We start from the raw sequence: 15427 nt of genomic DNA, 5'->3' as shown, positions 1-15427 counted from the left end.
TGGAGAACAGAGGCTTCACCCTGTGGAGAAAGGAGGAGGAAAATCCAAAAAGAGCAAGAGGTGTTTGGTATAAAGAAAGGTAAGAGCTGAAACACTTTCCTGTTTAACTTACTGACTCAGAGGCTGTTGCTCACAAACCAACAAACCCCACAGGTGTGGCTGGTTGAGACACACACGTTATACCTGACTGCTCGGACATGTGTGGCTCAGGGAGAGGGGCAAAGTGAGGAAGGATCTGTTTGCTGTGAACCTGAAACTTGGAGAGGACAGGAGAGAACCTTGTCCACCCTGGGACTGCTCATGGCAGGAGTGACACCCCCTTCAGACTGTTCTCATCTCATCGACCACAGCCACGTCCCAGAGTTTGAGGTGGCTCTGTGGGTCAAGATCACCTTGGCCTTGGTCTACATCTGCATCTTTGTCGCGGGCCTCTTGGGCAACAGCATCACCATCAAAGTCACCAGGATTCTGCAGAGGAAAGGCTACCTGCAGAAGGAGGTCACTGACCACATGGTGAGCCTGGCCTGCTCCGACCTGCTGGTCATCCTGCTGGGCATGCCCGTGGAATTCTTCAGTGCCATCTGGAGCCCCTTCTCCACCCCCAATGGCAACGTTGCCTGCAAGCTCTACTACTTCCTCTTCGAGGCCTGCAGCTACGCCACGGTGCTGCACGTGGCCACGCTCAGCTTTGAGAGGTACGTGGCCATCTGCCACCCCTTCAGGTTCAAGGCCGTGTCCGGGCCCCGCACGGTGAAGCTGCTCATTGCCTTTGTGTGGGGCACGTCCCTCGTTGTGGCTCTGCCCCTGCTCTTTGCCATGGGCACGGAATATCCCCTGGAGGCCATCGAGGGCTACCAGAGAACGAGCTCCTGTGTCAAGCCTACTCCCAGGCACTACATCCCTGAGCTGAAGCACAACATGACCATCTGCACCTGCCTGTCCTCCAGGTGGTCTCTGTTCCAAGCCAGCATCTTCAGCGCCTTTGCTGTGTACATCGTCGTGCTGGGCTCTGTCACCTTCATGTGCCACAGCATGATGAAAGCCCTGATGATCCATAAGAAGGGGGCTGTGGCAGTGAAGGGTGGACTGAAGCACCAGGAGCAGTACCTGAGGAAAAGTGAAAGTTCAGAGGGAAGGAGCTCCAGGAGACAGATCACTTTATTCCTGGGTAAGAGCCATGTCCTGCTCTGCCTCTCCTTCCTCCCCTACCGCCTTTCCACTTGGGAAGAAAGCCCAGAAACCTCTGGTTTTATCTCACCAAGCTCTCCCAAAGGGTTTGAAAATGGTACAAAATGAGGGATAATACTTTTGGTTGCGATGATACATTTCAAGAAGCCTGATGTTTCTGTTGTGGTTTTGGTTCTTTTTGTCATTAGAACAGGTGTGAGGGAAAAAGAAGGAAAAATCCACTCACTGTCTGCTATTTCTGTTGGATTTTATTACATGAAGCAATATGGGTGACAGGCTGTTGCAGCTTCACCTTTAGGGTAGCAATAGGCAACAGTTGCCTGGCTATAAAGTAGCTCTACTTTATATATGTTTTATATATTTATATATGTTTTAAAATATATTTATATATAAATATTTTATATTTATATATGTGGTTTACATATTTATACATGTTTTATATACTTATATATGTTTTCCCACTAAATTACAAATATGAGTGTATTTAGTAAGGCTGCTGATGGGAGGGAAGACTGGTTTGCAAGATCTCAAGCTTGTCTCTCTCTGAAGGCATTTCCCTGTTAATCCAGGATGCTCCTTGGAGAGCTCTCAGCCTCAGTAGTTATGGCTGTGTTGCATTTGAGCATTAAGGAACCTAGACTGGAGAGCTGATTTGGTCTCACAAATTGTGGTTGCCCTCTTTGAATTTTGTTTTCCTCTGGTTTTATTTGAAGGCCTGTAACCCTGAAATTATGTTTGTTTCTGATCTCTCTTGCCACATTCATCAGACAAAAAACTAATGGAGCTGTCATTCCACCAGCTTGGAATCTTTCTGGGCAGTGATCCATGCAGTCCCCACATTTGCTGATAGTCTTATAGGCACCCTTAATCATGTCCTGCCTGCATTGCTGTTAGTTCCTGTTTTGTTGGGTCCCTTGTTACGGTGCTGGATATAATAAATGAATGATCCAGGGTAGGAATGCACAGTACACCCAGTATCTGTGTTGCTTTTTGGTGCTCTGACTGATTTGGCAGAGAGGGACTTGAAATTCGTGCATCTGTCCACTTCTACAACTTTAAGTAGATTAGATTTTGTATTACTTTTTTCCTCTTTTTTAATATTTTTTCCCCTGAGGATCCTCTCCTTCCTCATCTAGTCCTGCTTTTGCCATGTGTCAGGCCATGAAATGAAGAAATCATCTCCTCTCACAGGGTGTGGAGAGGCCCCATCTGTGGTTTGTTAAAAGGGCTCTGTGTCCCTCACTCCAGTGACAGTACAGAATTCTGGGGTTCAGGCTCAGCAGTGGAGCTAAACACACCTGTGGCACAAAGCAGAAAAAGGGATCTGCTCTTGAAGTGCTGCCTGGGGAATCCTTAGATTTGTGTGGCTCTCCCTCCCCTTGTACATTGCCACAGCTGCACTAAAGCCAAACCTAAGATCCAAATCCTGCCTGGGCTCAGAGGGGAAGGTAAATTGCCATGACTTTTCCTCCCCTTCTTGATTATTCTTTCTGGTACTCTAGCATGGAACAGGAGATGCAGTGCTGCTTGCAGAAGTGCTGAATAAACAAAAGCAACTGGTTTGCCCTTTTTGAAAAGGGAATTTGCCCCCCTGTTCATCTGACACTTCCACTGTACTCTCAGCTTTCTGGAGGCAGGAGATACTTGTGTGAATTCCCCAAAATTATTTCAGTGGCAAGACTCTTAATACAAGTCTTGCTAATTTACTTGGCTTGGGGAATAAATTAATAAACTGAAGAGGAAGAAACTCTGGCTTGCATTTCTGAGAACAATGTAAAGCAATTTAATTTGGAGATTTCATAACAGTGATGCTTTAGGGCAGTTTTAACCCAGAAGAAATGAACATATAAATTGTTTACAAATTGCTGAATTTAAATATTGTGATTTAGAAGTCCTCTTTGTTTTTCATTTAACAGATGGGTCAAATTAAAACCAATACTTGCACATTCACGGCATATTTCACTTTTAATGTGAAATGTAAATGACAGTGTATAGCATCGTGTCTTTGTGCATCTAACAGCAATAAAAACAATTCAGCATTTTCTTCTGGTTGTTAAAAGTGATAAGTTCTATAAAACAGAGATTAAAATCATAAATCTGACTATGAGAAAAAGCTAAGTAGAGGATGACACCGGGAGGAACTAATGCTTTTTTAGTGTCATGTTATTGTGTGGCACTTGAGAACATTCATGGAAATTAATTGGAAATGTTGAAAGTGAAAGATTACTTGCCATAGATGGTATTGATGCTTGCAGGAGGGGTGCCACCATTGCAGAAACTGGGTAGCTGAAGTAAGTCTGAAAACACTTGGCTGATGGCTCTTTCATGAAAGGCAAGCTTTTAACAGTATTTAAAACCTCTTAATATGCTTGACCCACCCTGACAGGGATCAATTTAGTCTTTGTGGCTACTTGGTCTTGTCTTTCTCCTATGGCCATGAAGGCAGTGACCACCTAAATAGTGACAAGGTGACACTGGGACCTCTTGCTGCTCCAACACTTGAGCTGAGGCCCTCCACTGTAGGAGAGCTCTCACAAAGGGTGGGTTTGGAGGGCATATATATTATAATTATAAATATTACAAGTGTATTGTAGCAAACACAGAAAGGGAATTCTGTAAAAGAGAGCTCCAACTAGTGCAATAATTATAAATATTACAAAAAGAACACTTCCATAGCTGAAAGTAAGTTAAGAATCTTTAGGAAAGTAAGTTAAGAATCTTTAGAAAGCATTAGCACTGGGAGAGGGTAGCAGTATGTGAGGAGCCTCCACATGAGCTGCTGCAGGGAAAGCACCACCAGCAGTGCCTGTTCCCTGGCCATGGCTACCCCAACCTGGTCATTGTCCAGAAGCACATTTGTACAAAAGCAGCTGTGTGGTTTGTCATCACACTGGGCCTGACTCTACAACAAAGTGAGTTCTGATGGTCCCAGCTGAAGAAGAGATTGGTTCTAAAGCTTCTGTGATGTTTCCCTTGGCAGCTTCAGTTTGAGCTTCTGCTAAGAGCCTTGATTATTTTGCATAAAGCAGCCTCAAGCCTACCACAATGCAGACATTGAAATAAGGGTCCATTTGTGCTGCTACATCCTCTTTCTCTGTATTATACACTTCCAGTTGGCCCTTTGGAGCAGCACTCCTCTGTTTCCACAGATCCACTGAGTGGGGCTGCTGGGCATGGTGGGTGCTTTGCCAGTTGACATCTGGGCAGCATTTTTCTGTCTCCCGTCCATGATGAAACATCTGTCCTTCCTGAGATGTTCCATCCAGAAAAGAGAAATATCCAAGTGATCTGGCTGCTATGGAAGTGTTGGTGGAGGTGCATTGAAGCACTGCTGCAGCTGCAGCAGTCTGCAGGAGCCAGAGCTGATGCTGGACCTGCCCAGCTGGAGATCTGTTGGTACCACCCAGCACCATCAGCTCCCCTGGGACATGTGAGGCAGGAAATTCCCACTGCTCTCTCTTTCCCACCTCTACAGAACTGCAACTTTTCTGCTTTGGGACCATCACCAGGATGAATTTTGCCTGGACAGCAGATATCCTGCAGCTCTTTTAATAAGCAGGCAAGGGAATTTGTTATAACCTAGAGAAGTGCCTTCATCTGAGAAAGGCAGTGTAGTGGAGGTTTTTAATTTTTTTTTGGTGTGTGGTGTAACACTTAAGTGTGTCAAATACACTGAGTGTAAACCTCAGGCAGTGGCAGTGGTGGTTTCCTGGGATGTGGTATGGGGGTACAGACAGCTTCAGGGCAGGCTGCTTTACAGGGCAAGGGCAGCCAGGGGCTTTACTGACACTGGTGAGTGACATGGAATGAAAGAGAGTCCCTGTCTCTAAATGGAAAAAAAAAAAAAGGGAAGAAGGGAAGGGCTGGAAAAGCTAGGCAGGAGGAAGACAGACCTGACCAAGGCCATGCCACTTTTTTGGTGGCTGTTGTTAAAGCAATGCCAGACTATTCTATAACAGCACCAAAGCTTCTGGGAACACCATGACCAGCTTTACTGATTCATTAGCTGAATCTAGAAAAAACCTTGACTCAGAACTTCAAAGGATCTCTTAGAACTTCTGATGGAGCACCATTTTCTTGCCATATACTGCTGCTGGTAGCTTAATGCTCTGCTCAGAATAAAGGTATTATATGTAGGAATAGCCTCTTCAAAGATCACTGAAGAAGTGTATTTTGTAAGGCACTTGGCAAATTTCAGGAGGCAAATTACTTCAGAGTACTTCAAGTAGTTGTGAAAAATGCATGGTTGTCATCTAGGTATGACTCGGGCACAGTGTAATTTGACAACAGACTTCTGTTACAGGAAAATTAGATGCTTCTTCATAGGCTGGAATTTGGCTGGGTTTTTCCCTACTGAAAAAGCTAAAGGCTGGGGATAGAACAAAACTGAAAAGAATAAGCTAATTGGTGAGATTCCAGAACACAGCTCCAGCCCACATTCTTTAAACTCAGCTTCATTGACTCCTCGTGGTTCAATTCTTTAATCATTCCATTGAGCTGCCTTTCTTCAGGCACCTTGCTGCAGACATGTCTGAAGATGAGTACACTGTAGGCTGGATTTGATTTTAATCTCTCTGTGTTTTGTGGTGATTCCATCCAAATGTTTTCCTGAGCAGGGCTTTGAATTCCACAAGACGAGCAGGAGGCTCAGTGCACTGAAATGGGTGGACACTCAGACCAACAGACCACAGCCTGGCCTCTCTGGTGTCTGGGGCATCCACCCTCTGGAACTAGTGAGTTTTTTCTTTCAGGTCCTGCTTCTTGGAAAAGTGATAAATTATTTTCCTGCTGGTGTTGGGTAAAATTTGTCTTCCTCTTCTCTGCAGAAGCATTAACCTGGTGTCAGTGGCAAAACCAGTCAGTGCTGTTGAATGCTGGTAGCACAAAACTGAAGCTCAGCTATTCAACAGGTGACAATGGAAAGGCTGCATTGAGGGATGATGGCTTCTCAGGGCAATTGTGTACAAATAATCTCCTCTGAAGAGCAGGGGAACTTCTGTCAGTTTAAAAAAAAAAAAAAAAAACAAAAAACCACAGCAAAATAGACTCAATGGAAACTTCCAAAATCCAGACATCTCTATGTTCAGGTTTCCCACACAGCAATTTAGAAAGGAACATGGGGAGAGCCCAGCATAATTTTCCTCCCTATTGTACAGAAAGCAATTTATCTACTCCTGCTTTTAACTGGACTCATGTAATAGAGGATTGTGCTTTCAGCATAAGTGGACACTCTTCCTTTCCTCCTACACTGAGGGATGGCAAAACAACACCAAGAGAAATAGAATCGAAGAATAGGGACTAATTGAGGCCAGCACCCCCAAGGTATTTAAGATTTTTGTAGTTTTAATGGAAAAATCAATGTGTGATTACACTTTGCATTAGAGTACTTAAAAATTGCTTCAGCATGAAAAGTCTGCAGCTTTGAAAACAACCTCACCCTGCAAATACTGTAGTCAGAGGAGCAGATTCACCACTAATGGAATTCACATAATTCCCCATACATGATACCTTGGCAGATGGGGTCTCTGGGGACACCTGAGTGCTGGTTTTGCATGAGGACAATGAATACTTTCCTGGTGCTTTTTTAGAGTTGTGGCCATGCTTCTGTCCTGATGCCTACAAGGACGCTGGGATTTCACCTGGTCTGTAGGGACTTAGAGCTTTTGATTCTTTATGCTTCAGCATCTGTGCTACCCAGAGAAAAAGTGCCCAGCTAAGATTCCTGAAGTACTTCTGCCCTGTACTTACAGCTGCCCAAAGTCTTTAAGCCTCATTAACGACCATTACCCATGTTGGCCTTAAACTTAGTAATATTAATCTCTCTCTCTTTCCTTACAAGCTGTAGTTAATAAACCTAGTGGCCCTTGATTCTTCTGGCACTCATAGGTAAATGCTAAGAGAAGGAATTAGGGAAGTTCAGGCAATATCCCTCACTGTGGCAACCCGAGCCAAGAAACAGGCAGGACAGGCTGTGTCACCTCAGCTTCTGAAAAACACACTCTGTATCATGGCAAACTCTCCACAAGACATGTTTTCTTACAAGTAGAAGCCTTGGGAAATGTCTTTTTCTTCAGAGTGGATAAGAAAGCAGGAAGATTTATTTCTCTCGAAGTGGAGAAACACAGATGTTGCTACAGGTATGAAGTGGATTGACTTGTACTGCCCTTATTGTTTGGACAAGAGAATACTGCCTTAAGCATTAATTTCCCAGTATTTCTCTGTTTTCTTGCTCTCTCTTCTGAGCAAGATGCCATCTCAAATGTAGATGGCTCTTGCAATTCCCCCGATTTCATAAGGTAGGAGTCATTTGTGGGAAGTTCACAGATAATTTATTGGAATCTTCACCTGTGAAAGCTAAATGCATTATCTAATTCTCTGTTGTTTCATATTCAAATTATACCACAGTTCCTGTAATTAAATCTTTTGTTTTCCTATCTGATGCTGGGGCCATTATCTTTTAACAATGATTGCAAGCCTGTGAATTTTAATGGGGAAGAACTTTAATATCTGTGCATTTGTTAGTGACGCTTTCAATTTTGTCATTTATTATCATAACAACACAGAGTGTCACACTGGGTGCACCCTCAGCACATCTGCAGGTGACACCAAGCTGAGTGGTGTGGTTGACACACCTGAAGGACAGGATGCCTTCCAAAGGGACTTGGACAAGTGTCCAAGGCCAGGTTAGACAGGGCTTGGAGCAGCCTGGTCTGATGGAAGGTGACCCTGTCCATGGCAGGGGGTTGAACCAAGACAAGCTTCACAGTCCCTTCCAACCCAAATCCTTCTATGGTTCTGTGATTATCCTACATAACTTCTTGTTTTACCGGAGGCAACATTTCTGTAAGAAACTGAGAAGTGACCAGTATCTTAAAGATTTCTTCCCTTTCATTGTAGCAGGTGAGTTCCTAAACCAGTGAAGATAAACAGAGAAGATTTCAGATTCTATTTGGCACAATGTGCTGTAGCAGTTTTCCAGCCTTTTTTTTGAGGGTATCATAAGCTTTTACTGCTTAGGTGAGAAAGCAGTTATCCTTCTGATCTCTGCTGTTCATGGATGAGTAATATCAAGGCCAGAATATTATGGATTAAATGAGTCTGCCAAGAACCTTTTAATCTTATGAATTGTGACTTTCAAGGAAAGGTGAAACTGAGAAAGAGGTCTGGTGCTGTGATGAGCTAACTTTCCCGCGTTTCCTTTTAAGCTGTCTGTAAGCTTCTCATTGTTGCATTAATTCCCTCTTAAAAGCACACAGCATTTTTGTTCTGATCAATTTTTAGAATAAGGAATTTAAGTTGAAATGCAGATATGAGGTTAGAGTTGGGGATCCCTCAGCAGGTGGATGTTACAGAAACATGCAGGGAGAGTTCTGTGAGTGCTCAGAAAGTACTTGAAAGCCACCTGCAAACAGGGGCACGTGTGTAACAATTACCAGGAAACTAAACTTTAATCATCAGTATAAAAACAACAGGGGTTCATTAGAGAAGATAACATTTCTTAGCCATCCATCCTTGTCCTCGGTGTAAATGGCTTTCTTTTCCCATGTTTGATTAGGCAGCATCTGCTCCAATCTCTAGCTGAACCTTGCAAAAGAGCTCAGCTCCTTTCAGAGGGTAGTGTACATATTTTGTCCTTGCTCATGCAGTATTTCTGCAAATCCACCTTGATTTGCTCCTCTATATATTATTGCCAGCTTGCTTTTTGTTCAGTGTAATGATTGTCTTACCCAGCTAAATGAGCAGCCACCTCATGCCCAGACTTTCTGTGGTATGTCTGGTATGGTGCTGCTGAAGGTGATTTTGATTTGAAGAAATATTAAAAGACTTTCTTGATTGCTCCTTCACAACCAAACCCCTGGAGTTCAGTATATACCTATGCCTTCTATTAGATTGCTGTAACTGCAATTGTTACAGTCCTTTTACCATAAGGCACAAAATTTAAATGGTGAAGCTCGCTTTTGTGGAAGCCAGATGTAAAAATGAGATCCTAAAAGAGGTTAAATATAACCTTGAAGGATAGTGCTGACAAGACCAAGCTATAATCTCCACTCTAGAAACTCTTGATACTGCTGGCTGCCAAGACCTTGGTGTGAATAGAACAGGAAAATCCCTGGTTCCTTCTCCTGCAGATCTCTATGTGGGATCATCACAGAGAGAAATTAATGGGCAGGTGAGTCCTAGGTCTGTCCCAGTATGTCTGCTTTCAATATGGAACTTTCTGTATCTGCCTGCCTTCAGCCAGGAACAGGAACATGAGCTTTTTAAGATGGTAGAACAAAAATTTTGAGTAGACAAGAGAAAAAAAAAAAGGATCGAAATGCTCTCCCTCAAATTCTGCTTATTTTTTGCGGCATCCTTCTGCCCCTAAAATGTAAACTTTTAAAGAAAAAAAAGGTGTTAATCTCTGGGTGTGTTACTTACCACTGTTGTGTGTACACCGAAATGTGTTTTGTTTGATAAGCTGCAGTACTTGCTGATGTTATAATTCCTGTGCCTCACATTGTCTCTCTCTCTCCAATAAAGACAACTTTTGAGCTCCCTGAGTTTGAAAATAAAGCTGACATTTGTCCCATAAAGACACTGAGAATGAAGGTCCTCACCAGCTGAAAATCTCTGAATTGTTCAAAGATATCTATAGTTGAGAGTTCTTGAATCTGCTAAGATTGAACCAAAAATCAGAATAAAACTTTTAAGGTAGCTAAAGGTTGCAGTACGTCAGCAGCAGAGTACACAGATATTCAAACAGCCTTTCTTGTGAACACAACTAACATGTCAGGTTTTAACCATGAGATAAGAACCAGCCTTGTGTGATGAAGGTCAAACAGAAGTCAAAAGCAAGCACGCTGGTGCTTGCCCTTGTCCTTCAGACAGTGGAATTGCTGAAAGCGGTCTGGCTTTCTGTCACAGGATTACTCAACAGACCCTTCTGATTGCTTGAAAGAAATGCCTGTCTAAAATAGGTGAAATGGGTTGTGTTACAAGTGTTCGTGAGATGGTGTTTAAGGGATTGTTTCGTCTTGAAAGCCAAAATACCTAAGCCTTAGCACTAGTAATGATGGCATCAGGTTCTGCCAGAGTGTGTGAAAGCACGTATTGGCATTTTCAGACATGCACAAACTTTTGAAATCTGGGATGACGATTCTAGAGGAGTAACTTAGCTACTGAAGCTTAATGGTTTAGAATAGATTTATTTTTAAACTTGAACTTTTGAAAAAATGCAATGTGTAACTACCCATATTGAGGTTGGAGGAAAAAAATCTACCCAAGTGGCTGTAGAATGGAGAGAGAGATCTTTAACAGAAGCTAAAAAGAGGCTGCATTGTTTAATGTAGCAAACAGAAGAAAACAGCTGGCTTTGAGTTATCTGTAAGTACAGTGGGGCAGTGAGGGAAAGGAAAGAGGAAGATCTGGTTTGTACCCTGGTTTGAAAGCCTTGCAAAAGGCATTGGGAAACAGCTGTATGCAGAGTGACTCTGGGCACAGTCAGCCTGATCTCACTGTGCAGTGGGTTAAGCCTGGCACATTAAACATGTTCAGACACTGCCCAAGGAGCCCAGCCTGTTTCAGTCAGGTTATGTCAAGCAGTTTGCAATTGCCTACAGCTGCAGAGCAAGGATATTCCCTCCAGTCTGCACACTTTCCTCTCCAGTTCAGAGACTGGAGTCTGAAAGTTGTAGTACCCTTGATTAAGTCCACATTTAAAGAGCTTTAAATCCATGCTGACTATACATTTGCTATAAAAATAACCAACCAAAAACAGCAATAGAAGAGCAAAATGAGAAAGTTCTTCTGAAACTGCTGGTCTGGTGGGCACAAAGGGCCATCCCCCCTCAGCTGGAGCAGTGTCTGTGCCTGTGGAGGTTGGTGACTGTATTCCTCCTCTTGCCTTCAGTGCTTCCCTTGTGCCCTTTCTTGGAAATTTTCCCCCACCTGGTGTACTTGGAGGCAGCCTTGGCAGCTCATTGTTTAAAGTTAATGTCTGGAGACTGAAGATTTCCATTGGCTGGATTCCCTTCCCTTTTCCTGCCTCCTGCTCATACACACATCTACTGAATTCTAAAAAGCTTTTTGATAGCAACTTGGAATTTAAATGTCCCCTTTCTATTTGTCTCCTGGTCCAAGCCAACATCTGAATGCATTCTTTTCTATTACTAAGAACATATTGACAATTTAGGAAACATTGTCCTACAGTGCAAACACACTGATATTACAAAATACTGCCATGTTCTGTGCATTGAGCTAAATGAGAGCACTGGCACAAGAACTAATAGCTCTATAGGGGCCACGAATGAGTACAGACAGAAATGAGAAAATTTCTAATCATGAGAAGGACATGGCCAGGGACAGTTTTCCAAGCAGAGACTGAGACTGAACTCATTCAGTTTCTGGGGTACAGAATCTGATCATTTCTGCAAGTCTGTAGTGTGGTTGCCTGTACTGGGAGTGGAGACACATTTCTGGCCATACAGCCAAGGACTCTGCTGGTTTGGAAGGAAAAGGTTGGAATGGAAAAGTCATGTTTGGTGCTCCTTGGTGTGGCTCTGTATTCTCCCTTGGGAGACTGCTGAACTTGCAAGGTCCAGCAAGCCTAAGCAAGCTGAACATTTCAGATACCTTTCAAATACCTTTTGCCAAAAGGAAACTTTGAGAAAGGTGACCTGGGACCACACAAGTCCCCCTTGGTGCACATCCAGATTTCTGCCTGTAGGTGAAGGAACCATTTCCTGCACGTTCTGGTCTCTGAATCAGGGGTAAGACATCCCTGTGCTGCTCCTCCTCTTGCTGCCCAGCTCCCTCTGCCAGGCTGCTCTGGTGCCCTCCTCCAAGCCCACGTGGCTGTCAGCCTCTTGTGCCTGATGGCTGCCACTCAAAACCCTCCTCTGAGCCCCTATCTCCACGGGAGAATTGCTTTAACCTTATCAAATGGAGGTGAAATTTGAAATGACTTAATGTTTATTTGCTGACAGGCAGGAATGTCCTCTCAATTGACTGTCATAGCTGGAACACAATGCTGTAGGACAAACTCACAACCTCTTTCTGGCCTTCAGTGAAACAATGTTAAGTTTGGGAAGTGGGGATATAATTTTGGCCCCCGTGGATATTATGGATAGCGTTCTCATTTCGAAGTTTTACACAATGAAGCTATATTTGATATTTGCATAATTCAAATAGATGAAATCCTCAAACAGGCACAGAAGACTTGATTTCATTAACTTGGGATGCAGCCATCCCCATCTTTCATGCAAATGGAAAATACCTTTCCTGTAAGTATGCTTTAAAGATTCATTTCTTTCTTTAATCAAGTGGTGAAATCCTACCTGTGGGAGCCAGAATTGATTTCTTTTCCCTCCAGACTCCATATCATAGACCTTATTTGGGTTAAGTTCTGTCATGGAATTGAGGGTTAACCCTTCTGAGTGCTGCCAATCAGCTCCATGTGCTCCTGTTTGCTTCTCTGACATGCTGAAAATGCATGTGGTGCAGTTGTCCTGCAGATGTAGCCACCAGCTCAGGAAAGCTCTGCCTCTTGTCAGCAAGGATCTATTTCCACTGAATCCCTGACCTTGAGAGCTCCTTTTTAAATTTCCTCCTGGGCCTTGAATGCTGTAATTGATTACAGTTGTTTTGGTTTTAGTCTTTAACAATCAAGGTGAAGAATTGCTCCTGAATTTGTTAAGATGTCAGGAGGAAGGCAGCTTGCCCACCCTGCATGGCCAGTGCCACAGTGGGCTCCTGCAAGCCTCCCATGAAACACTGATGTTTCTGCTTGGGAATGGAATCCAACAGGAATGCTCTGCTCTTGGGGTACCAGACAGCTCCGCTGCATTAATTCAATTTAATAGGCATCAGTGAAAATTAAAGGTATTTGATGTTGGTCCAAGTAGTCTTAGGGAATAGTCCTTCTCATTATGTAGCCTGAGCCCCTGCTGGGATTCCTGTCCATGGCAGTGCTTAGGTGAATTTCCCTCTCTCCTTACTACTGAATTGCCTGTATTTCTTTTTATGCTATTTTCTGGTTCACCTTCTTGGTAATAAAGCTCTGCATTTTTTTTTCTGTCTTTCAGATACATCACTTTTCACTTGAATTGTCTTATATTACTTGAAACTGATAGCCTGACCCCTTGGCCACTGTGCTTCATCCATAGCAGGATGCTCTGCTACATTCTAATGCAGAGCTGCCTTAAAAATAACAAAAAAACCCCTCCAAAAATGAAACCAAACAAACCAACCAAAACAAAGGAGCCCTCCACCCCCCAAATTAGGAACCACAAAGACAAGAGGAAAATATGTATTTTTCTGTGATATCTGATGATGCTTTGTTTTCTCATTCCCTTTGCTTTAGAAACAAAGCATTGTCATTGGGAAGGTTTTTTCCTCACTCTGACAGTGAATTTATGGTGTGCTCCTTGCCTCTGCTGCCCACTAGGCCTGTCCTGCAGAAGAAAGCAGTTGGTCAGAACTCAATAGCTCAAGAGAAGCCAAGATGACCCAAGTTCTCCTTCTTGCATTGAAGGAATATTTTACTCTCTGATTGGCACTGATTAGCAAACCCTCCCTTAAGTGTATACATCTTGTGGTATTTGATCTTGGCATGTCTCAGGGCTCATGAAACCACAAAATGTGACTTTTTTGGCACCAGGGAGTGCTGAAATAGTCTGTGTCTTCAGATACCCCAGATGTGTGTATATAAACATACTTACATTATATATTACTTATTTACATTATTTGCCTGGCTAGGAGTAGCCATTCTCACCAATTCTCTTCCCATGTCTTGGGGCACTCACTGAGCAGCAGGGAGGGGCTTTGGCTTGTTTGGTTCAGTCTTTAAGCAGAACCAGGCAACTTTTGGAAAAGACCTGTCCAGCAAAAGCCCTGAGAGCCAGGAGAGTGGGGCAAACACCACGCTTGGCAGTGTTCCCTGGAGAGCACCACACTGAACTCAGTGGGACTAAAAGCATTTCAGACTTTGGGTGACAAAAATCTTGCTGACTGAACTCTACTGAACTCTGCTTTCAAGTCATTTCAGGTCAGGAATAATTGCCATCTTTACATCACAGATTTTCAAATTCTTTATCCCTTGAAGCAGCACTGAGAAATCCAAGTGTCCCTAGGGTTCAAATCTTCTTTATTTAATTTTCCTACTATTTTAATGTATCGATGGTTCTGATCATTTTTGCTCAATGTGGTTTTGAGGAGAAAATTCTGAGGCATGAAAAAGTCTGTTTAAAGTGAAACATCATGCTTTTCATCCAAAGACTGATGTTCTATGGGAGGAATAGAAACAAAAGCCTCATGATAACCCTTCTGCTTTCCTGAAATAGAAAACCTGCCTAGTTAATGAATATAAATGAATGTACATTCACTTCCTTTTTTTTGAGGTTACTAAAGCTGATTAGCATTAGGGTACCACAATTTATTCAAAGCAGTTGAGTAATTATTCTGCTTTCTATCCTATGAACATGCAACTTATTTATTACTGAAAGTTTGGGGGCTTTTTAAGCATATCCTTGAAATAACATTGAGGACATATCTTTGTCATCATCTGAGTTTTAAATGAAGTTTTTTACAATAAGTAGTTCTGGTATACAGGCAAAGAAGAAAAATTGGCCAATGCTATAGATATTCAATAAACTGTGATGCATCGCCTTATAGGAAAGGACCTAAAATCCTTAGGCACGAAATAATGTATTGACAATTTGTGTTTACACAAGTAGAATTCAATATTCAGCATAATTAAATTAGAAATTGATAGCTTGAGCAAAACAAAACAGTTTTTCATATAAAATTTAACACGGGTGAAGCCACTTTGGTTTATTGTCACACCAGGTGGATCGGGGTGCTTTGGCTGACAGTTATTTTCCAGCGGAACATCATAAAGTGACTTGCATGCTTTAGCATTACCTGTTATGTTGGGCTAATGAGAATTTATTCCCCACTTGCCTGTAGAGGCTGTGTTGTCAGTAATGCCAAGCAGGTTAAGTTGCTCCCTAGCTCCATCCTTGCAAAAATTGCATCTTCTTTTCTCTCCAACCACCTGTCCTCAGGGTGTGCAAAGAGAGGCAGAAAGGTGAACTGATTCTGGCTGCAGCTGGAGGTGTTCAGGAGCTGTGAGGGTGTGGAGATTTTTCAGGTTTGTTCCTTGTTGTGCCTCTTTAAAACTTTAATAAGCTGGCTGTTGGACAGAAACCTTTAACCTGGTTAAAAGTTACTCACTAGGTTTACATAGTTTAAGGTATAA

At 42.9% G+C, this 15427-nt stretch overlaps 1 protein-coding gene across 1 annotated transcript in view; it reads left to right on the top strand.

Moving 5' to 3' along the window:
* The first annotated feature begins 300 nt into the window (after nucleotides 1-300).
* GPR39 (G protein-coupled receptor 39) overlaps nucleotides 301-15427 on the top strand; it is a 74004-nt gene continuing 58877 nt past the window's right edge. Inside the window, exon 1 of the mRNA XM_005415742.2 lies at nucleotides 301-1168. Within this exon, the coding sequence (XP_005415799.1) occupies nucleotides 301-1168 (868 nt within the window). The remainder of the gene's footprint in view (nucleotides 1169-15427) is intronic.

Source organism: Geospiza fortis, unplaced genomic scaffold (genome assembly GCF_000277835.1).
Source record: "Geospiza fortis unplaced genomic scaffold, GeoFor_1.0 scaffold112, whole genome shotgun sequence".
Lineage (NCBI taxonomy): Eukaryota > Metazoa > Chordata > Aves > Passeriformes > Thraupidae > Geospiza > Geospiza fortis.
The sequence above is the reverse complement of the archived record's forward strand: the minus strand, read 5'-3'. Positions and strand labels throughout refer to the sequence as shown.